Consider the following 23397-nt stretch of genomic DNA (forward strand, 5'->3'; position numbering starts at 1 on the left):
GACATAAAAACCTTATTTTTTCCATCGAACACATTCTTAAAAAAGTGAACAATATTGTTTCCACAGTTAAATTATTTTGACTTTTATCTTCCATATGGTTTTAAAAGCTTTCAAATCAACCATCGAATTGATACATGTCATTTTTAATGTTTTTAGTCGTATAGTTAAGGAAAAGTTACATTTTTGTAATTTAAAGTCGTTTTAAAAAAATTCAAAATATAACATATAAGAAAATGCTAACATATAAGAAAAATATAACATATAAGGTGTCATAATTTTTGTATTTTAAAGTCGTTTTAAAACATATATATAACTTATAAGGTTTCCTCATTTTTGTAATTTAAAGTCATTTTAAAAAATTCAAAATATAACATATAAGAAAAAATCTAATTTTTTTATTATATGGTTAATGTGATTGTTTATTTTTTTAATAACATAAAATTTAATAATAATGAAAAAGGATGCAAAAATTGTTATCAAATCTTTATTATTCATAATCATTAATTGCTATATATATGGATATCATATTAGGTTATTTCGTAGCTTTTATTTAAGTAAAGAATACACACTTCCTATATTTTATGTTAAAATATTGTTCTCTAGTGTTATATAATTATGAAATAATGTGACACCATTAGATTAAACTATACTTTATATTAGATGCTCTAGAATTCTTTGAATTGAAATTTAGAAGGCATTTAGAGTTCCACCTAGGATTTGAGGTTTTTTTTTAATTAATACAAAATTAACGTTCTAATTTTTCAAATGCTTCTCAATTAATATATAAGGGATTTTATTTATTTTTTATATTTTTAAATAATTTTAGGTGGTAATTTTAATTTTGCTTACTTTTTATGTTCTCTATGATTTTAGGTTGTTTTGCTTATTTTCATATTTTATTATTTTAGAAGCTTATTTTCATATGAGTCATTATTTTTAATAAAAAAAAATTGAATTGTTAGTTTTTAAATATTTTTAATGATTATTTAATAATTTTTTTCATTATATTCAGAGATAATTATTATTAACAAGTATTATAAAATTATTGCAATAGTTTTATAGTTTTGTTCATCTTATGTTTACTTTAGTAATATTAAGTAGTTTAACTTTTTATCTATCATTTTTAAAAGAAATATTTTTCTCTTTTATGTCACTGAATCATCTTACCAATAAAAAATATGAGTCTAAAGAATACAATATATCACCATTATAACTAAAAAAATTCAATTTTTACTAGACATATATAATCTATCACTTTTAGTTTATAAAATTTTAGTTAAATAAAAATATTTTTTAATTATTATGGATAATAGGTGTAACTATAAACTCCCAAAAAGGAAATTCATAAATACAATTAAGACTTTGACGAAGAGAGGTTTGATTTCATAGTTTTCCGTGATAATTGGTAATTGTGGTTTCTTTTGTAGATTTATCTTTGAAGTTATTTTAAAATATTTATAAAATTTTATTAGGTTATTATGATAATATACTTTTACGTGTGTGGTTTAGTGATATAATAAATAAAAGATTTTGCAAGTAGCAAACTATTATATGTGATGCGTTGTAATAAAAAAAGATAAATTATATCTTATGTTTAATTTAATATTTAAAACTAATTGACTAATTTAGATTGAAATTAAAAATTATGTTAAAATTTGAATTAGTTTGATGTATATTAGTCCGCACAAATGTGCCGGCCATCATCTAGTTTATAAATATAATTGATTGGATTCACTTTATTCAGGTAAAAGTTAGTATTTTGTTAGACCATCACAAAAATACTCTCTATTTTAAAGTTTGCAAAATTTTATATTTAAAGTTTTGAATACCTTTTTCAAAAGCAAAATTTCAAATTTAATTTTAATTTTTTTTTTTTTTACAGTATAGTTATTATATTTGTCATAATCAATGTAAATCCATAAAATGATTATAAATAACTAGCACATATATAGAAACTAGGGTAGACCCGCCCTACGGACGGGATATATAGTAAGTAAATTCGAGTTTTTATTGTTGTGGTTAGATTTAATACTCAAAACATTGATTATTTTATATTTTGTATATATTGAATGTACTTGTATTTTTATAAAATATTATTATTCAGTTTCAGTATATAATCGGTGCCTTTTTTATCTATTCTGTTATGTCCTATACTGTTTTCATTTGTACCGAGTAATCTATTATTTTATTTTATAATTTTACCATAAATTTATTATGGAACAGAAAAAAAACATAATATATTATATGTATTATTTAAAAATGTATCGTGTGCTATAATTTTGGATCAAGATACATTCATAAATTAGTTTGTAGTTCAAGTGTCTCGCTTCTATAGGGCAAGTATAAGATCACAGCTGTATATTGTTAAACAAAAAAGAAGACGAAAGAGATAATATTTGTTAATTTTTTTATAAACCAATTTTGACAACTCAATAATTATCAAGTCAAACCAAATAATAAATTATTACATCAAACCAAATAATAAATTATTACATTCAAAGTTGCATGATCGTATCCAAGAACAAAACATGGTTTATGGGAAGCTTTAGAACAGCATTTCTTAACACCATCTTTAGAACAACATTTAATTGGTGCTCCCATTTTGACTCATCAGATATCCAGCGCATAAAGACCTTATATTTGGCTTCATCGTGTACCTTGTAAATACTGCACATGAACCTCATCTTAGATCTTGCTCTAAAATGAACACCCGAGGATTCAAAAACATATGGTTTCAAACAAATCATCGGTCGTTATAAAAGAATCACAAGAGTTTTCTACCGAAGTTGAGTATATGAGAAGCAAGCACTTCTCACATCTTCGCCAACTTCAACGACGCCTTCTTTGCTTGACATCTTAGATAATTTTAATTTCTCAATTTCCCTGCAAGAAATCTTGATCCATCAGAACAATTATCTGCATATATAACACATTAGTTTGAACGAGTCAAAAATCGCCAAAAGATATGTAATCAAAGAAACAATTTTTTTAAAAAAGCTCTAACTCCATTCATTGATTGAATTATCAAATACATCAAATCCCATTATCTATAGAAGCTAAACTGATCATTCGTGTTCAGAAAAGGCGCCGGGTCCTGATGGCTTCACTACCTTATTCTACTAGAAGTTCTGAGACATTGTGAAAGAAGACTTAACTCGTATGGTTAATTAGTTCCTTTTTGATAGAACAATGTCCAATGGGCTCAATGATGCTAACATTTTCCTAATACCAAAGAAGGAGAAACCAAACAAGATGTCACAATTTCAGCCCATTAGCCTCTGTAATGTTAGTTACAAAATAATATCTAAGGTCCTATGCCAAAGATTGAAGAAATTGTTACCGGTTCAAATTTCTGAAACCCAGGCAGCTTTTGTTGCTGGAAAACAGAAAACAGATAATGTTTTGATAGTACATGAAATGTTCCATGCTCTGCGCTCGGCCTTTGGAGGAAGAAAAAAGCGAATGGCTATAAAGACTGTCATGAGTAAAGCTTATGATAGGTTAGAGTGGGAATTTATCAGTGTGGTCATGAAGAAGATGGGGTTCTGGATTGAATGAATAATGCGATGTGTATCATCGGTGAAATACCATGTTAATGAGATCCTAGGATGTTGCTCTGGAACAGATAGGATGATCCTTGCAGAAATGAATCAAAAGGCTTGAGTTTCTCAAGGCATGTGTATCGAAAGGTGACACAAGAGGCTGCGGAAAGGCTCCTTGATACTCCTAGGCAATAGATTGGATATGACACACCAAACTAGAGCCCTTAGTCTCTGGATACTACACACCAACACTCAATCAACTCAACAAGCAAGAAGAAAAGAGAAAACAAAAGTTTTGATAAAAAGATTGGATTCCTCTTATTTGATTTCGACCAGGTTTATAAAGGGAGAGACTTGTACATGCACAAGCTCTCAAAAATGCAAGAGGAGTAAAGACATGCTCCTCTCAAAAATACAACAAAGACCAAAGACTAAAATTTTCGAAAATGAAGAAAAACATTGCACAAACTTAGAAATAAAAATAACATAAGATAGATAATGATATTCTTGGACCAAGATCAACAACCAAGTGATGTGAAGTAACTTGTGGTCTTGTTAAAACCCTTCATTTGGAAAACCCAGTGGGTCAAAACCAAAGGTTGGAAAAAGAGCACACACAAGCTACTTTTGCTTAGTTGTTGATCAGCTTGATCTTGGAATGTCTTGGATGGTGGTTGAGGTATAAAGATGATAGTGCTTCCATATCGAACAATGAATTCTTCTTGTTGCATCCTCAGCTACAAGCTCTCCATGATCAGGTTCATGATTCCATTCCTTTGTGCTATCCAGAATCACATCATTCCCTCCCTCTTGAAAAGGATTTGTCCTCAAATCTGTTTTATCTGCAATAGAGGGGACCAAGTCAGTAACATTATAGTTTAAAATCAGATTACACTTACCTTGCAAGCCTCTTTGATAGGCATTATCTCTGACTGGTTCTGTTATGCAGAAAGGACTGATCCATTTGGCTCTCTTTACTCATGATGCATTCCTCAAACCTGATTCACATACTTTGAAAGAAAACAAGTTAGCATAACCGAAATCATCATAGAGTAAGAGTCTTATGCCAAATTTGTTTTTGCTCGTTTTTGGCTTGTATGTTGCATCTGGAGGTGCTTCTTTCATGATACTAAAGACAGGGCGTCTTGGTGCTTATCCTGGTCCAAGTCAGGTGGTTTGAATCTCTTGTCTGCCTCACGCTTGTAGTTTCTTCTTGAATGCTTCAAAGCTTCATCATAATCTGCATAAGGCTCTTTTGACAAAAAACAAGTGCATCATATCTGTGTAATCAATAATAAAAGAACTCTTGAAAACATGATCACTTACTTTAGCATATTCACCTGGTCGCCATTGATAGGATTGAGATGTTTTAAACTCAGAAAGATTCAAGCGAAGAAAACACATGATCACCCGACTTGTAGAATCCATAACTCTTTCACCTGAGAAGCTTTGTACATGATTCCAATTCGAAGTGAGACCCTGATGAGTGAAGTTTCCATTGCAGTCGAGTTTGTTGGTTAATTCCCTTTGGTTGTTGAGATATGATCCTCGCACTGCTCCTATGTCAACGCTGGTGGCTAGACAGTTTCCAGGATTTGATTGTTGCATCTCCAACTTAGCCAAGGACTCATCATTGATACTCTGATCATTATAGCCCCTCTTTTCAAAAAGTGTAGACCTCAAAACAGTTTGACCTGTACCAATAGCAAGCAAATCAGGTTTCATGTTTTTCTTTGAGTTTAGAAAGATACCTCGGATTGGTTGCTTTGGAGTTTGCTGTAGACTAACTTTATCTGGTGGTTTCTCCTTGACTTGAGAAGAAAACATGAGTTCTTCTCTTCCTCCAGTAATCATTTCACCATTTTCTCTAGTGAATTCTCCATCGCCACTCCTTGTTTGATAATCTCTGCAATGGTACTGAAGTTGTTGCAAAACTGGTGGCTTCCATATCTTGACATGGTTGAGAATCAAGGTGTTTTGATCATCTTCCAACTCCTTATGACCTGAAATGAATTTAGCACGGGCAGAGTCTTCTCCAAGGAATATAAGTATGCTGACATTTGCTCCAGGTTTCCACTCCAGCCCAATCAGATATAAGCATCTCTCGGAATTGATCCAAACTGATATGTTTTGCGAAATCGGAAATATTTTGAGGATCAGGTCGCCATTCACTGCGTGGTTTGTTGGATCAAGGACTGAGTGGTAACAATCTCCAATTGGTTTCGTAGTGAAACTCTTGCTGAGTTGAGACGTGCAGCACCTTATCTTCAGAAGATGAGAAATCAACAAAATCATTTGTTGTTGCAGCTGATTTCTTCTCAATCAGTTTGATCTTGTTCCTAAGATGACACAGATCTCCTCCAGGATCAAATACAACATGCTTCAAGACAAATTCGTGTCTTGAAAGCTCCACTGCTCTGGTCTTGTTCCAAACAAAAGGATTGATCAGAAATGTATCCAAGAATGTCTTTTGGAAATCATTTGGATCAAAGACACAGCTGATTCATTCCATGATCTGTATGTGGTTCACTGGGCATCTCTTCTTCTACCATGTCCTGTCTGAAAAGAACCAAGTCGTCCATGATTGGTTGATAATCTTTCTGAATGGTGATTGTTGGAATCTCGGTTTGATCCTCTTGAATCTGTGCTGCTGATTCCGGCTCTGCAACTTTGAGTTCTGAGACAGCATTGAATGGCTCTTGGTTCTGTGTTTCTAAGGAAGGATTTGTTGCACTGGTCTTCTTGAGTTGTTTCTTCACATTTTTAATTACTTGTAACAACTCCTCCCTTTCTTCTTTACTGAAACAGAATCGTTGATCATCCATAGATGGTTTAGAGACTGTTTTCTCTTTTCTGTAACAGGTTACTGTCTCACTAGATGTGGCTTCCTTCATTGGAGATTTCAGAAAAGTGTGGCCTTTGGATGCATACTTACTCCTTAGTAGCAACTTCAGATTTTCCAAAGTGGTGATAGCTGGTTCCTTGTAGAATTTGCGATCATCTTCTTCTTGCAACCACCACTTATAAGCTCTTCTTGTGAGTCGAGAAATTGCAAAATCTAATCTTTCCTTCTTTAGGATTCTGTTGTAACAGAGCCACTTGTCCATGGTTCTTTCCTACTCTAGATAGTCGCTTTTCCTGAAAAAGCATAGAGTTGAACATCAGTAACTGGTGTATAATCAGAATAAAGAAAATTTGATTTAGGAATGAGAGAAGATTGATGTGGTCTGCTCCATGTGTTGGCTAATGGCTTGATATGTTGCTCTCCACGATCTGCCTCTTCTTTTTTAATCCTCTTATGCTTGCTTGATCTGTATTGAAAATAATCCGGTGGTTTAGGCTCAAGATTTTGATTTTTTCATTGATGATCTCTGCCTCATCCTTTTCTGCATAAGTTCATCATGTTTCTGCTGACTTTCCATTCTGAATTTCATTATCTTCTGCAAAGAAGCAGTCCTAGCAGTGTTGATTCTTCCTTCTTGATCTCTTTCCATGGCTCCTGAGACACAAGAAGAACACAACCAGTAAAAGTTTCTTAGAGAAAAACAATTAATCAACTTGCAAACATAAACATAATACTCAGAATTGCAATAAACAACAGTTTGGTTGATTTTCGAATTCAGCAACAAGTAGACAACAAAACAGAACACAAACAATTGAACAAGATAGTTTGATAATTGATTTTCGAATCCAGAAACAAGTGAACAACAAATAAAACAGATTCAAAACGAAAATCAAACTTAAACCAGAAACAAAACAGATTGATAATCAGGAACAGGCTGATAATCAGAAACAAAAAAACACTAATCTATCAATCTTAACAAAGCAGAAACAGATCAGTTTGATTTCAAAACAGAACAGAGAGAGATCACGAAATCAGGTTCAGTTTCAATCTTGGATTTCTTAAAAAAAAATCTGAATAGAACAGATTCACAACAACAGAAACAAATCGATTCAATTTAACAAAATCAGAAACAGATCAAGCAAACAAATCAATGGCTTTCTGATCAAGGATGTGAACAGTCTGAAACCCAAAACGTGATCAAAGTATTTAGTACTATCAGGTCTCAACGTCAAACACACAGATCGTCTTCTACAAACACCAAACAGGTTCAGATTAAAACAAATCAGTAACTTTCTCACAAAGACTCCGAACAGTCTAGTTTTAGAATCAAGATCAATGAAACCTATTTCGATAGATTTCTACACAAGAAACACAGATTGATCAAAATCACAACAGAATATGAAGAGATCAAATCCAAAACAGATAGAAATCAAACACTTCCCTTCCAGAGTTACTCTGATACCACTTACTGAGATCCTAGGATTATGCTCTAGAACAGATAGGATAATCCTTGCAGAAACGAATCAAAAGACTCAAGTTTCTCAAGGCATGTGGATCGAATGGTGACAAAAGAGGCTGCGGAAAGGCTTCTTGATACTCCTAGGCAATATATCGGATATGACACACCAAACTAGAGCCCTTAGTCTCTGGATATTACACACCAGAAGTTGGATATTACACACCAATACTCAATCAACTCGACAAGCAAGAAGAAAAGAGAAAACAAAGGTTTTGATAAAAAAATTGGAGTCCTCTTATTAGATTTCGACCAGGTTTATAAAGGGAGAGACTTGTACATGGACAAGCTTTCGAAAATGCAAGAGGAGTAAAGACAGGGTCCTCTCAAAAATACAACAAAGACCAAAGACTAGAGTTTTCGAAAATGAAGAAAAACATAACATAAACTTAGAAATAAAAATAACATAAGATAGATAATGATATTCTTGGACCAAGATCAACAACCAAGTGATTTGAAGTAACTTGTGGCCTTGTTAAAAACCTTCCTTTGGAAAACCCAATGGAACAAAACCAAAGGTTAGGAAAAGAGCACACTCAATCTACTTGCTTAGTTGTTGATCAGTTTGAACTTAGAATGTCTTGGATGGTGGTTGAGGTATAAAGATGATAGTGCTTCCATCTCGAACAATGAATTCTTCTTGTTGCATCGTCAGCTACAAGCTCTCCAGGTTCATGATTCCATTCCTTTGTGTTATCCAGAATCACATCACATGTCTTATTCAATGGCCACCCAAGAGGAAATATAACCCCCAAACGGGGTCTGCGACAGGGAGATCCTTTGTCTCCTTTCATATTCATCTTATGCACGAAAGCACTTATTAGCCTTCTAAACCATGCTGAGAATCAAGGAAAGATAACGGGGATGCGCATATCACGCGCTAGCCCTCCGGTATCCCACCTTCTCTTTGCTGATGATAGCTTGTTCTTCTGTAAAGCGGAGCCACGTGAATGCGATGAAATTATGAAAGCACTTGGGACCTATGGAAAAGCTTCTGGAAAATGCATTAATTTTGAAAAATCATCCTTACTCTTTGGTAAGAGAATACCCAGACATGTCAAGGAAACTTTAAAAACTTCAATTGGAATTGCAAATGAGGGAGGGATGGGTTCCTATCTTGGTATCCCTGAAGATATTAGCGGTTCAAAGATAAAGCTCTTTGCCTTTCTGAAGGAACGACTACAAAGCCGTGTTAATGACTGGATAGGAAGATGTTTATCAAGGGGAGGAGAGGAAGTACTCATAAAGTCTATACTGATGGATCTACCCACGTATGTAATGTCAACCCTCCTTCTACCTTTAGAGACTTGTGAGAATTTAGCTAGTGTCATTGCACAGTTCTGGTGGAGATCAAACCTTCCTAAAAGAGGAATTCACGGGGTAAAGTGGGAAACACTCTACAAATCAGGAGATGAAGGAGGAATAGGACGATATTTCCGATGTAGCTCGCCGTTGCGACTAAACTAGGTGAACAACCCCTCCTATGGGTGGAGGAGTTGAATGCAAAACCATTAATAAGAATGGAAATTAGACAAAAGGTACACTCTGGCAATAAGATTAGGATTTGGGAAGATTTTTGGGTCCCAATGATACCAGCTAGACCAGTTGCACTGGTACTTCATCCTATGATGCCAGTAAGTGATCTGATGATTGGAAACCCAGAGAGATGGAATACTGAGATGCTGGAAAACTATGTCCATCAGGATGACATCCCATTGATTCAATCACTGGCCATAAGCCAAGATTATCATCAGGATGGATATTGTTGGAGCTATACGAAGAATGGGATGTACACTGTCAAGTCAAGTTAGTGGGTGGCAACTAACTTGCTTAAGGAGGAAACATTGGAGGCGCATGAACCTAGTATTACAAAGCTCCAGGCCTTTGCTTGGAAAATAAAAGCTCCTCCGAAAATCAGACATCTCATTCGGCAGATATTATCTGGCCAGTTAGCAGTAACAAGTAATCTGAATCATCGTCATATGTGATGCGCCAACCATTGTCCTCGTTATGGTGCAGATTATGAAACTATAAATCATGCCATATTTGAATGCCCTCCAGCTATACAGACTTGGGCACACGCGGGAACCCCAACACGGCCAACACTATTTCCAAGTGGAAGCCATTTCACATATATAGATTACCTCTTCTGGCGAAAGAATGATATTGAAGATCCAAAATTGGACAATGACCCATATCCTTGGATCATATGGTATATCTGGAAAGCGAGGAACAATAAACTCTTTAGAGGGATAGACATGGACCCTTTGGAAACTATTAGACACACTGAATCAGAATGCCACGCTTGGTTTGAAGCAAATCAAAGACCAGAGGAAGTGGTGGAAGCACAAAATCCAGAAAGAGCTCCAATATCAGAGATATGCATGATAGATGGATCATGGACACATGACACAATTTTTAGTGGCTATGGATGGACATGGATAAACTCTAGAGGAGTGATGCAACTATTGGGCGCAAGGAATTAACGCCGAAGAATCTCACCATTGCATTCAGAACTGGAAGCTTTATCCTGGGCAATGGAATGTATGCTCGAGGTATCGACATGTCAATCCTTTGGGACCGACTGCAAGGACTTAATCTCGATGATCAAAGACCCCGGAGCATGGCCAAACTTATGTACTGATCTGGAGGAGTTTATGAAGTTGAAAAACATATACACGGAGTTCTCGATTGTTTTTGTTCCTCTTTCAGAAAATGTATCGTCTAATTCATTAGCTAAGATAGCGAGATCCTTCCATAGGGAATTATATTACATTTGTTATTCTGTTCCAGTCTGGTTCCCCAGACCACCTTAAACTTGAGTAATAGAACAACCGTTTAATGAAAAAAAAAACTGATCCTTCGTGTCTTTTTAATTTACTTGTCTAGTTCATTGTGAAGTTAGTAAGGAATTGCTTCAGAGAAATTAATTTCATCAGCCCTAGTTTTTGTATATTATTTATATTCAGAAAAAGAATCTAACAATAGAATCAGTGGGAGACAAAACAATATCCTAACAAAGCAGATTCAACAGAGCCATACAATTCTTCTCAAAAATCGTCTTACTCACTTCACTTATGGATAAAACTGATTTCAGTATGTGCAATGACTGCTTCCTTACTAAGCTCTCATCAAAAACCTGAAAGGATAGGTTCTTTACACTCATGGATGATCATATTGTAGAAAGTGAGAGAATCTGTAAGAATAACAGGTACTTTTGCCATATCAAGTCTTTCTTGATTTCTTCCCAAAACTCGTGTTCGGACCTAAAGTCAAATTCGACAGGGTCTTTTTCTGAGACATAACTTTCTGTTCCGTCCATCCAAGAGCCAGAAGAAAGGCCTCTATTGATCCAACCGAGGACAGCTTCTTGGAGCATTCCCATATTCTTTTTTTGAAGCCATTCCTGGAATTTATAACTTTAAAAATCAAAACAAGCTAAAAGAAAACTAGCCAACCTAAATGCGTAACTTTTTGGTTTCATTGACCTTACCTTGAAAGTACGTACACATTCCCTTGAAGTGAGATCTTCAGAGAAGACTGAGAAGAGAATGCCTTGAAAATAGCAGGGAGAAGGAAACTAACAGCACATGAACGATGCACGACACTTTGTGACAAAAGCCTCTCAGTGGTATTACACAAATCGCAAAGCATACCAGCTGCGAAATTATCAACCTTTCGAGCTGCTTGGTGACTTTGAAAAGCAGCGCTCAGTAACAGATTCAGGAGATGGCACGACAGTGGAATCGGAAATGACTCAGAAAAAGATGCAATGTAGTTTTCATACATATTATTTGTACTCAAAGAGTCACGAAGCAACAGCTCTACTCATTTAATGAAATCTGATTCTTTGTGTTGAAGCATTCTTATCGATACCCCAACTGATCTCAGTAAAAAAAGGTACCAAACTCACTTCCAATACAACCAATGCACTTGTCTTCATCACAACATCAAAGAACGATTAAATAGACAGCAGGAGGAGAAAGATGATCAAATAAGCCCAAGGATATGTGACTTTGTGGGCTTTAATCAATAGACAGCAGGAGGAGGAAGATTCACCTTATTAAGCATATCCAAGTCATAAGCACGAACCATCTTCATCAGTGGAACAAACACTCTCCACACAAACAACTGCAAGGCATTATGATTATCTTCAGTACCAAAACTTGTCTCAACCACAAAAACCTCAATTAGTTAATTCTTGAAATCTCTAACAAAAATTCAAAATTTCAAACTAACCAAAACTCTTTAGTAGATGACAAAGACCAGCCACCAACGAAGCAATGTGGTTGCAATCATCAGAAGGGAATTTCTTGTCGCCATTAATGGTGTTTTATTACAAAAAAATACATGGAAGTCTTTTCAATAAAACCAATCATGGACAGGAAACTACATTGAAGAAAGATCATTACCTCCGCACGAAAAGACAACTCTTTGATGAGGGATTCGAAAAGGGTGGAGGGAGACACGCCTGTGGAGCTTAGAACATAGTCGAGAAAAGTAGGAACAGCTGTTGGAGGAACTTGTTTGAAGCTCAGCGACAATGAAGTAATCACAGAGGAACCCATTGCTCGAACTTCCGGAAAACAATGGCTGCTAGCCAGCCGGAGATAGATATCAGAAGATGTCAATTCATCGTCTCTTCGGTATTAGGGTTAAGGAAGAACTCTATCTTCACGGCCACACAACGACATTCGGCCCACGATTACAACAAATGAAAACTGAAGCCCGCACCAGAATTAATGAAGCGCTGAGTTCAACGCCCGTGACACATGTCAGCTTCGCAGAGCCTGACTTAGTGACATGGAATCCATGTAGATAGCCCATGAGTGAAGGAAAATTTATATATATAGATAGATGGATAATAGATACTAGAATAAGATCCGCGCCTTGCACGAGATGAACTTTATATATATAAATTATTGTATGTATTATATTTTTTTTACATATTATGAAATAATAAATATATATTAAACAATTAAAAATAAGTAACTATTACATATATAATTAAATGGTGCAAACATATAAATCAATTTTATTAATCCAAACAATTATTTTTTCTATTTGATAGGATATATAATTAACTTTAAATGATATTAACATATATAATATATTTTTAATATTAATGTCTATTAAAATATGTTTTCTACTCATATTGTTTTTTGATCATCTATTTCTTTCATAACAAAAAGTTTAATTTAGTGATAACAAAATTTCTATTGTGGGATTAATTTTTTCAGTAATTTATAATTTAAAAAAAAAAACAAGTTGTCAATGTTTGTTCAGAGCTTTTATCAAAAAAAATTGTTCGAAATAAATTTCAAAATTAAAATATTTATGTATTCTATGTGGTATATAGTTTAATTTAAAACGATATAATATATATATATATATATATGTATATATATCTTTAATCTAAATAATTAATTAAATTAGACTTTTTACTTATATGATTTTGTAATCATTTGTATTTTGTCATAAAAAAAATTAAATCATGGATCACAAAATTTGAATGTGAGACTTTTAACACTACAAGAAAACACAAATTTAACGACGGCCAAAATCGTCGTTATTTCCTCGTAAAAGAAGAGTTACGAGAAAATGGCGATAAAAGGCGTTTCGTCGTTATACGTTTGTCGTAAGAGAAGATTCGTCGCCATTTCCTCGTCCATTAGCGAGGTTATATTTTCCTCGTAAAGAAGAATTAAGTTTTCCTCGTAAAGACCACGTGGGCTTTCCACGTAACGCGGTCGTTGTGCTTCCTCGTAATAAACTCGAAAAGGATTCGTCGTAAAAGACCCGCAAAAACCTCTAAATATATTCGTCGTAATAAAAACGTAAAGAACACGAAAATATTTCGTCGTAATTGAATCGTAAAGTATACAAAATAAAATCCACGTAAAATCCTCGTTAATAGTTCCTCGAGATTTTGTCGTTAATTTTCCTCGTTAATACATCGGGAATTAGCGACGAAATTACTTTGTTTTCTATTTACTGAATTTATAAATAAAAATAAAATAAAAATTATATTTATTTAATTTATTAATAAAATTTTAATTGAAATTAAATCGAATAGAAAATTTTTTTTGGCCGAATCAAAATGAAATTATATAATATATAAATAAGTTTTGAATTTTAAAATACAATAACAAAAAAAAAAACTAATGCTGCATTGCCGCGTCGTAGAATTCCTCGCTCCTTCTCGAGAGATCTGCCTCGTTGACTTGCACGGATGTCTCGCCTGGAATGGGTTTTGTTGTTTCATGGTCCTGAACATGGCCTCCCATTCCGGATTTGTGGCCGCTATGACGTCCAAGAAGTTCTCGAGACCACTCATACGAGCTGTGAACGACGTTTTTGTCGAGGCCAACTCGTTTTGTGTCGACGTCAGCTGATGTTGTGTCGTCTCCAACACGTCGCGCAGCTGAGAGACTTCATCATCCCGTCTCTGGCCATAAGAGGAAGTCGCTCTCGGAACATCGTTGACGGAACCAATCCCCAACACACGTCCCTTTTTCCTAGGAGCGACCTTAAAAAACAATAAAATATATATTAAAATTTAAATTTTAAAGTAAAATGGAATTAATAAAAAATTTATATAAAATTTACCTCCTCGTAAATTCTATCCACTTCTATTGTGGATAAGACGACGGGTGATCCGTCGGCGGACTCCTGCGCCAGCTGGGTCTCACGCTCGTCAATACGAGCTGCCACATCATTGTAGATCTTCTCAGACTTCTCATCTACAAATCCGCCCGCCTTGTTCTTGTGGGTCCGATCGAAAAGTTCCATAAGAGTCGGTAAACGTCCCAACTCCTTGGCCTAAAAACAGTTAAGAAAGTTTTTATTATATATATATATATATATATATATATATAAAAATCAAAAAGTTAAATATTTAAATTACGTACCATTTCCAAACGGACGCGGGCGTGTGGCTTTTGGCCCGTACTATGTTGCATCGCCCTGTGGCCGTGCTCATCTACCGAGTTACGGGAGGCGGAGCAAGACTGGGCGACTCTCATGGCATCAGGATCCCTCCAATAACGGATGAGGCCATCCCACACGTCCGTGGTGATGGTTGAGGGTTTGCCCCGCTCATAGCCCTTCACGATCCAGTCACCCTTCCAGTTGGAGACCGTGTCCAACAAACGTTTCTTCGCCTTGTCGATAAACTCTTTCCGCACCTTCTCAGTGACCCCCATGGACCAATTAAATTTTTGCTGCAAAAAAAAAAAATATTAATAATTAGTTTAGAAAAATAAAATTTAAAAAAATATAAATCAGGAATAAATTGTAAAAACTTACAGCGTAAATCTTGAACCACGTCCTTCTGATGTAGATCGGAGTGGATTTCCAGTTGGGATGTGCCATGGAGAAGTAACCTTTAATCGTCTCGGTTACTTCTGTTGCAAGGCAGTTATCAACCCCAAACCTGAAAAAAAAAAAAACAAATTTAAAGTTTTAAATATTTATTAAAGTCACAAATGAATTTAAAAAAATTAATGTAACATACATACCAGAGAGTTCCGTCAGGTCGGTCGGGGTCTATGATCGGTAAGCCTTCTCTGCCTGGCAAACCGAGAATGTCCTCAACAGTGTACTGAGAGTAAGGACAACTCGGTGGCACCATCAAATCAGCATGAACCTGATTGGCGGGCATCTGAGGAGGCACATGAGGAGCTGGCATCGGATGAGGAGCTATCGGAGGAGGCACATGAGGAACTGATGGCGATGCCGTAGAAGAAGGCGAGACTCTCTGAGAAGATTGAGTCTCGGGGACGGTCTCCTGCTGACCCGAAGAACCGGGAGCTGAAGAAGAACCGGGAAGTGAAGGCGGGTCTAACCGACTACCCGGTGGACCGAACATCTGCGAGTAGTGAGCAGTACGCTGGTGCTTGCGAATAGTCTGCAAAATTTAAATTTCTAAATTAAAGTCAAGAGTAAAAAAAAAAATTATGAACAGTATTAACTACGTAATTAATAAAATTACGAAACCTAAATTTTCTAAACTAATTTCGTAAACTAAATTCCCTAAACTAACCACCTAATCTAAATTCCCTAAACTACTTAGAGAGGAATGAGAGACTTACCATGGTGAGAGGAAATAGAAAGGCTGTAGAGAGGAAATAGAGAGGAAATGAAGAGGGCCTGCGGTTTCGCCTAAGATTAATCGCAAAATAACGAGGAAAGACAGAGGCCCGTCTTTCGTTTCGTCGCAAGGCCCACGCAAATTAACGAGGAAATACAGAGGTCCGTGTTTTTTTTGCGAGGAAATACAGAGGCCCGTCTTTTATTTTACGTCGTTCTTGCGACGATTTTTGTTTTTATCATCGATTTTACGTGCAAATGGCGAGGCTTTTTTTGCTAACCCCTAAAATCTTAAACCCCAAACCTCAAACCCTATCTTTCTTATCTCCAAACCTCAAACCCTATCTTTCTTATATTTCTTATCTTATACTTCATATATTTCTAACCCTTTAACTTCAATATATATTTTTTTTTAATTTGAAAGGTTTAATACGTTGAAAAACAATTTTACAATATCTTACGTATCAAATATGAAAGGTTTAATATGTGTTTCCAATATCTTACGTATCTCGTCATATGTGTTTCCAATATCTTTTTTCTCTTTTTTTTTTAAGTTTATATAAAATAGAAAATAATTTTTTTTAGGGTTTGCACATTTGGGGTTTAGGGATTTGGGTTTCATTTTAGTTTAGGGTTTATATTTACCGACGAATTAACGACGAAAATTAAAATAAAAAGCGAACCTCGCTCATTCCACGTAAGTTCACGAGGCTCTTACGACGTTTTGGTCTTACGTGGAATAAGCGAGGTCCGCTTTTTTAATTATAAAGCGTCTCTTATTCCACGTAAGTTAACGAGGCTATTACGACGTTTACTGTTACCGTGGAATATGCGAGGTAATGTATTATAAATCGTCGTAAAATTCCCGTGATGTAACGTGGAAATTACGACGACTGTCTCTAAACCCCTAAAACGAAACGCCAAACCCCAAACCACATCTTCTTTATCTTCTACTTCATATATCAAACACTTCTATCCTTTAACCTCAAGCAATTCATTCTAATCCAAACCGAAAATTATAAAAACACAATTCCTTTACTTATAATTAATGTCGATATCTTATTTATAAATAAACTCCCATTATCTTTAATTATATATAATAAATCAAACTCATACAAATATCAAATACATTAATCGGATTCATCGACATTCTCGTCATCACTTGAAACATCATCATTTTCATGAAACTCGTCTTCAACAGCTTCCTCCGTGGGATCTTCGGTAAGATCTTCATACTCGTGATTATGCGGATCAATGAGAAGGATGTCATCAATTTCTTGTTCAGGTTCATGAACTTCATTTATTTGTTCTTCTTGCAATGGTGGTTCTTCTCCTATGATGATTCGTCCTCGAGGTGTAACTTTGATCACGGCTAACCAATTTATACCCGACTCTCTCATCCGAGGGTATGGAAGGAAGCTAACTTGGTCTGCTTGTGAAGCTAAGATGAAGGGCTCGAATTTGTTGTACCTCCGGCCACCGTTGACATCTACAACACCGAATTTGTTCAACCGAACACCTCTATTGACGACGGGGTCGAACCATTCACACTTGAAGAGGACGCATTTTAGCTTCAATATCCCTGGGAATTCGACTTCAATAATCTCCGTCAAGATTCCGTAGAAATCTGTTTCTCCTTTCACACAAATTCCATAGTTACTGGTTGCCCGCTGTTTACCATACTCATATGTGTGAAAAGTATAGCCTCGTGTGAAATACATCTGTGATGTGGTGACTTTACAAGTGGAGATTGAATTACTTCGTGTAACCACTTAGGATAATCTGCATCGTCGTCATAATCAACCTATTTAAAAATAAAAAGAACGTTGAAATACAAATCATTCATGTATGAAAATTTTAAAAGTATTTGATTAATACCTGATTCTTCAACCACTTAACAAAGTGTTGATCTTTTCTTTTGTCTACGTCACTTGTGGATATACCAGGAAATGTTTCTTCGACTTGTGAAACAAACATGCTGTAAAATCACATTTTACATGAATTAATCTCTCTCAATTATATAATGTATACTCAATTTAAGTTACCTTTCAAAATAACGCATCAATGGATCCTCGCAATTGAGTAGAATATAGGTGTGTGCACTATGAGCGTCTTCTTCACTCGACCACCAAACCTGTTTTGATTTCCCACCAAGTCGTCCAATCTGGCTAAAGATTTCTGGAACACCAACAACTGCATATGTGGGCGCAACGCCACCATCATCATATCTTCTTGGAGCTCTTCTTCGGGTACGTACTTTTGACGCAAAGTAGTACGATGTGAAGTGAGAAACTTCTTCTGTCAAACTTCCAGCAATTATAGAACCTTCAACTTTGGCGAGGTTCTTTGCTTTTCCCTTCAAATATTTCATGGCTCGCTCGTACTGATACATCCATCCGTAATGTACCGGTCCACGAAGCAATGCCTCATATGGGAGGTGGATAGCTAGATGCTCCATCACGTCAAAAAAAACTGGAGGAAATATCTTCTCCAAGTTGCACAATAAGATAGGAATGTTCTCCTGAATGTTCTCCAATGCCTATTCCAAAAACAATTAAACACATTGTTAGTCAAATACTATTATTGTAAACTAAACCAATTTAATATTATTGTCCTATTGTAAACTACCTGCAAGTGCTTCATGTACGTTTGTTGGAAGTAGCTCCGCAAATGCAAATGGCAGAAGTCGTTGCATAAAGACATGACAATCATGACTCTTCATCCCGGAGAACTTTTGACCCTTTTCAACACATCTTGAAAGATTTGAAACATACCCATCAGGGAACTTCACTTCTGATGCCACCCAATTGAACAAAACCGACTTTTTTTCTGAAGACAATCTAAAAATTGGAACGGGAACTTGGCCATTGCTTTTTATATGTAACTCACTTCTTGAGCAAATATCCGGCAAGTCCAACCTCGATTTTATGTTGTCTTTTGTCTTCCCTGGGACATTCAATATTGTATTCATGATGTTCTCAAAGAAATTCTTCTCTATATGCATCACATCAAGGTTGTGGCGCAGAAGAAGATCCTTCCAATATGGTAACTCCCAAAATATACTCTTCTTGTGCCAGTTGTGATGAACACCGTAAGAATCAGGCATATTACGAGGGACATGCCAATTACCACCCCAGCGAACTGTTTCGTTAGCTCCGTAGTAGTCGATTTGCGCTTCAATTTGTTCTCCAGTTAGATATGGAGGAGGAGTGTCTCTCACAACCTTTTTGTGCCTAAACAAATTCTTGTTTCTTCGGTACGGATGGCCAACTGGAAGAAATCGACGGTGACAATCGAACCAACTTGTCTTTCTACCATTCTTCAGTTGAAATGCATCTGTCGTTCCATTACAATATGGACAAGCTAATCTCCCATGTGTAGTCCATCCAGACAACATCCCATAGGCAGGAAAGTCACTTATGGTCCACAAAAGCATAGCTCGCATCGTAAAATTCTTCTTCGTTGAGCAGTCATACGTCCTCACCCCTGTTGACCACAAATCCTTCAACTCTTTTATCAGTGGTTGTAGGAAAACATCAAGTGACCTTTTTGGATGCTTCGGACCGGGTATTAATATGGTCAAGAATAAAAACTCCCGTTGCATGCACATCTCCGGTGGCAGGTTGTATGGCGTAAGAAAGACTGGCCACAATGAATATTGTCTCCCTGACATTCCAAATGGACTAAATCCATCTGTGCATAATCCGAGGTACACATTCCGGCTATTGCTAGCGAAATTCGGATGTACTTTGTTAAAATGTTTCCAGGCTCTTGCATCTGATGGATGAGTCATCTCACCATCCGTCTGAGTATGCTCGGCATGCCACCTCATCTTTCCAGCAGTCTGCTCCGATTGGTACAATCTTTTCAATCTATCTGTAATTGGTAGGTACCACATCCTTTGGTACGGTACCCTATTACGTCCCTTCCTTGCGGCTTGAATCGTGGTTTCTTGCAGAATCGACATTCTTCCAACTTCTCATCATCTCCCCAGTAGATCATGCAGTTGTCGATGCAAACATCTATCATCTCCGAAGGCAACCCAAGACTATAAACCAGTTTCTGAATCTCATAATAAGAATCAGCAGACTCATTGTCTTCCGGCAAATACTCTTTAAATAAATCTGCCCATTCGTTCATGCAACTTTCAGGTAGATTGTGATCAGTTTTAATATTCATCATTCTAGCAGCCAATGACAATTTAGAGAGACCTTCTCTACAACCACTGTAAAGTGGTTGATTTGCCGCATCTAACATTTCATAAAACTTTTTTGAATCTATGTTAGGTTCTTCATCTTCATCATCATGAGCTACGAATGCATCAGTTACCATATCATGAACCCTATCATAATCTACCATTGCCTGATCCTCCTGATGGTAACTATGTGCATTATGCAATTGATGATCAACCGGTTCTTCTTGAAAGTTGCTATTACTACTACTAGCTTCATTCTGATCATAACTATAACCTTCTCCATGTTGAAACCAGATATAATAATTTGGCGTGAAACCTCTATTTACTAAATGCTTCCAAACATTTTCACGATTTGCCAACTTTGAATTGTTACATTTTCTACAAGGACAGAATATTTTACCGCTTTCTTGGGCGAGCGGTGTAGAATCTGCTTGATGCATAAAACGCTCCAACCCAGCAAGATATTCTTTCGTCACTCTCCCGTTAGCATCTCTATGCATATACATCCACCTCCGCAACTCGAAAATATTTCCCAAGCCCGACATTTTTTTCACGTTTTTTTTTTTCTTGTTAGTGTGCTTAAAATTATGTTCAAACCTCCATATTTATAGAAAATTTTTTGAATCTGGTAGTTGAATTTTGCTACGAATTTACGACGAAATATTAGGTTGGTGGCAAAAAAAACGTGTTAAGTTGGTGGATTTCTCGTTCTTTCCTCGTAAGTTATTTCCTCGTAAAAATCATGCTAATTTTACGACGAATTTGCGACGAAACACATTTTTCTCGGAAAAACCACGTCAACTTACGACGATTTTACGAGGAAACGCATTACTCGGTATTTTACAAGGCCGTTACGAGGAAACTTTATTTCCCCGCAATTTCATCGTTAAGTCAACGTAATTTCATGAGGATTAGTTTTCATCGTTAAATTTCCTTGCTAAAACTGTGTTTTCTTGTAGTGTAAGAGTTTTAGTAATTTATAGTAATTTTTAAAAATTCAAAATATAACATATACTGAAAAATCTAATTTTTTTATTATATGGTTAATGTGGTTGTTTAATTTATTTTAATAGTTTAATATTAAAAAAATATAATTGAAGATGTATTAATTTTTATCAAATATTTATTATTCAAAATCATTAATTGTCATATATACTTTGGCTACATTAGGCAATTTCGTAATTTTTATTTAAGAAAATAATAAAGACCATTAATAATGAATTTATGGTTAGTTTAATAAAAAGCTTATTATATAATTAGATGACCAACATATTTTTCTAATGATTCTAAGAATCATCCTAGTTATGACACATGGCTACAAAAAAATTGTAATGTTTCTCAATTAATATACAGGGGATTACAGCAATATTAATTAATAAAATATTACATTTAAATATAAAATTATAAATTAAAATATATAATTAACTATTAAACTCCAAAAAATACCTCATAAAATAATTTTCGTAATGCTCTATCTTCTATTACATAAACAAAATTTGGACAATATTTTGGAAATTTTCGAGGTCCCGAAGCAAATTACGAGATTATTAGTGTTATTGTAATATTTAAATTTGTATAGTTATTATTTTGTCATTTTTTTTAAAAAAAAGTATTTTTATTAAGGGAAATTCCCAAAAATACAACATTAATAGTACCACTTTTCATGTTTATATAAACCAATTTTACATTCACTTTTAATGAAAAATAAAAAACACTTGTAACTCTAAGGTTAACTAATCTAGACTTAGGTTTAGAGTTGAAGGGTGGGATAGGGTTTTTGGAATGTAAAATTTAGGATTCTAATAAATATATAAATAAATAATTTAAAATATAATTTTTAAAAAAATAGTATCAAAAATAATTTTCGATTTTCAAAAAGAAATTTTAAAAATAAAACTTGGAAAAAAAAAAAAAAAATATGAGAAAGTTCAAATTTGAAAAAATATAATTCAAAAACATAATTTTTTTTTTGTTTAACATAATTTTTTTTTTTTTTGAATCTTTTGAACCTTTTGAGCTTTAAGAAGATCAATGTAATACAAATTCGGTTTCAGTTTCAAAAAATTAATTCTAATTAGCTTCTTTTTAAAAAAAAATCGTTCAAATATCTATGCATGAAAAAGCTAGTTTAAATCGTAGCCAAACAAAACAAAAGACACAAAATAAATCGTCTCTGTTTTGTGGCAACAAGCGACGATGTAATCATATCAAATTTGTGGTAACTTGTGATGACAATAAAACTATATACATATAAAATATTTTGGGCCGCTTCAGTTTTATTTATTATATTTTTCTTTGTATAAAAATATAGATTTATAAAAACAATTGTGCCCCTTGAGTATTAATATATGGGGGGGACACGAGCTTGGACCCGGGACAGACGCAAAAGCAATCGTCGCTATTTCGTAGCAGAAACCATTGTGTCAAAACTGTAACAACTTGCCATGTAATCTTTCGTAGCAAAATCGTAGCATTTTGAAACAGTTTTGCTATGAACCAAAAAGTGCTACGATTGTATAGCTACAATTTGAAAATCGTGGCTTTTTGTAGCAAAGACCTCCATATAGCTACGAAAAATTACCCATGGCCACGAATACTGACCGTTGCTATTTGCATTGTTTACTAGTGTATTTTTTTAATATAAAAAAATCTCTATCTCAGCTTGTTGCTTCCATGCTAAAGCTCTTCAGATTTCTATCACAATTTACCGCATTACTATTAGTAGGATCCATTAAAAACAAAAACAATCATGACTGAACGTCCTTAGCAAATAAATAGATTGTCCCTAGCTACGATATGAAGTTTTTTGATATAAATGGAGATAGAAATGAAAATAATAAACAAATTGGCATATAAGTGAGAATTGAGTAACTGATTCATTTTTGATATAATCAGGAAAAATGATCACCTCGAGCTCAAAAGTCTTAATGACCTTAGCGTAAAAATGACTGCCAAATATCTAACAGTTAATACGCGATGAAAATCCTTTCCTCACCAAGTATCTAGCCAAAGTAAACAGATAACATAAATCATATTAACTGAGATCGAAATTTTCTGCTGATAGACGCAGTGAAGGTTTAAGACACTTAGTGTTCTTAGCATTTTCAATATCACACCTGAACGAAGTGAAGAAAAAACAATTGTTAAATGTTATAACACTACTGATGATGTATATTTAATTAACCAACTACACTTTTTTTCCTTGCTT

At 34.9% G+C, this 23397-nt stretch overlaps 1 protein-coding gene and 1 long non-coding RNA gene across 8 annotated transcripts; both read right to left on the reverse strand.

Moving 5' to 3' along the window:
• Positions 1-3835: 3835 nt before the first annotated feature.
• LOC125580449 lies at positions 3836-8789 on the reverse strand. The gene is made up of 2 exons (XR_007318160.1): positions 5331-8789; positions 3836-5236 (listed from the first exon to the last, which is right to left on the reverse strand). It is a non-coding gene; the product is annotated as an uncharacterized LOC125580449 (long non-coding RNA).
• A 2044-nt stretch (positions 8790-10833) lies between these two features.
• Positions 10834-12718, reverse strand: LOC125580450. 7 transcript variants are annotated; one of them, XR_007318165.1, is made up of 5 exons: positions 12316-12630; positions 12143-12215; positions 11963-12034; positions 11397-11840; positions 10834-11309 (listed from the first exon to the last, which is right to left on the reverse strand). XR_007318165.1 is itself a non-coding variant. In XM_048744899.1 (2 exons), the coding sequence occupies exons 1-2, from the start codon at positions 11690-11692 to the stop codon at positions 11129-11131; spliced, it is 477 nt and encodes a 158-aa protein (XP_048600856.1). In that variant the 5' UTR covers positions 11693-12059; the 3' UTR covers positions 10834-11128. The 7 variants fall into 7 exon arrangements, 1 of the variants encoding a protein (XP_048600856.1); XR_007318163.1 differs by having other exon boundaries at positions 11397-12034; positions 12316-12633; XR_007318166.1 differs by lacking the exon at positions 12143-12215 and having other exon boundaries at positions 12316-12629.
• Between the last annotated feature and the right edge of the window lie 10679 nt (positions 12719-23397).

The sequence above is a fragment of the Brassica napus genome, chromosome C1 (assembly GCF_020379485.1).
Source record: "Brassica napus cultivar Da-Ae chromosome C1, Da-Ae, whole genome shotgun sequence".
Taxonomy (NCBI): Eukaryota; Viridiplantae; Streptophyta; class Magnoliopsida; order Brassicales; family Brassicaceae; genus Brassica; species Brassica napus.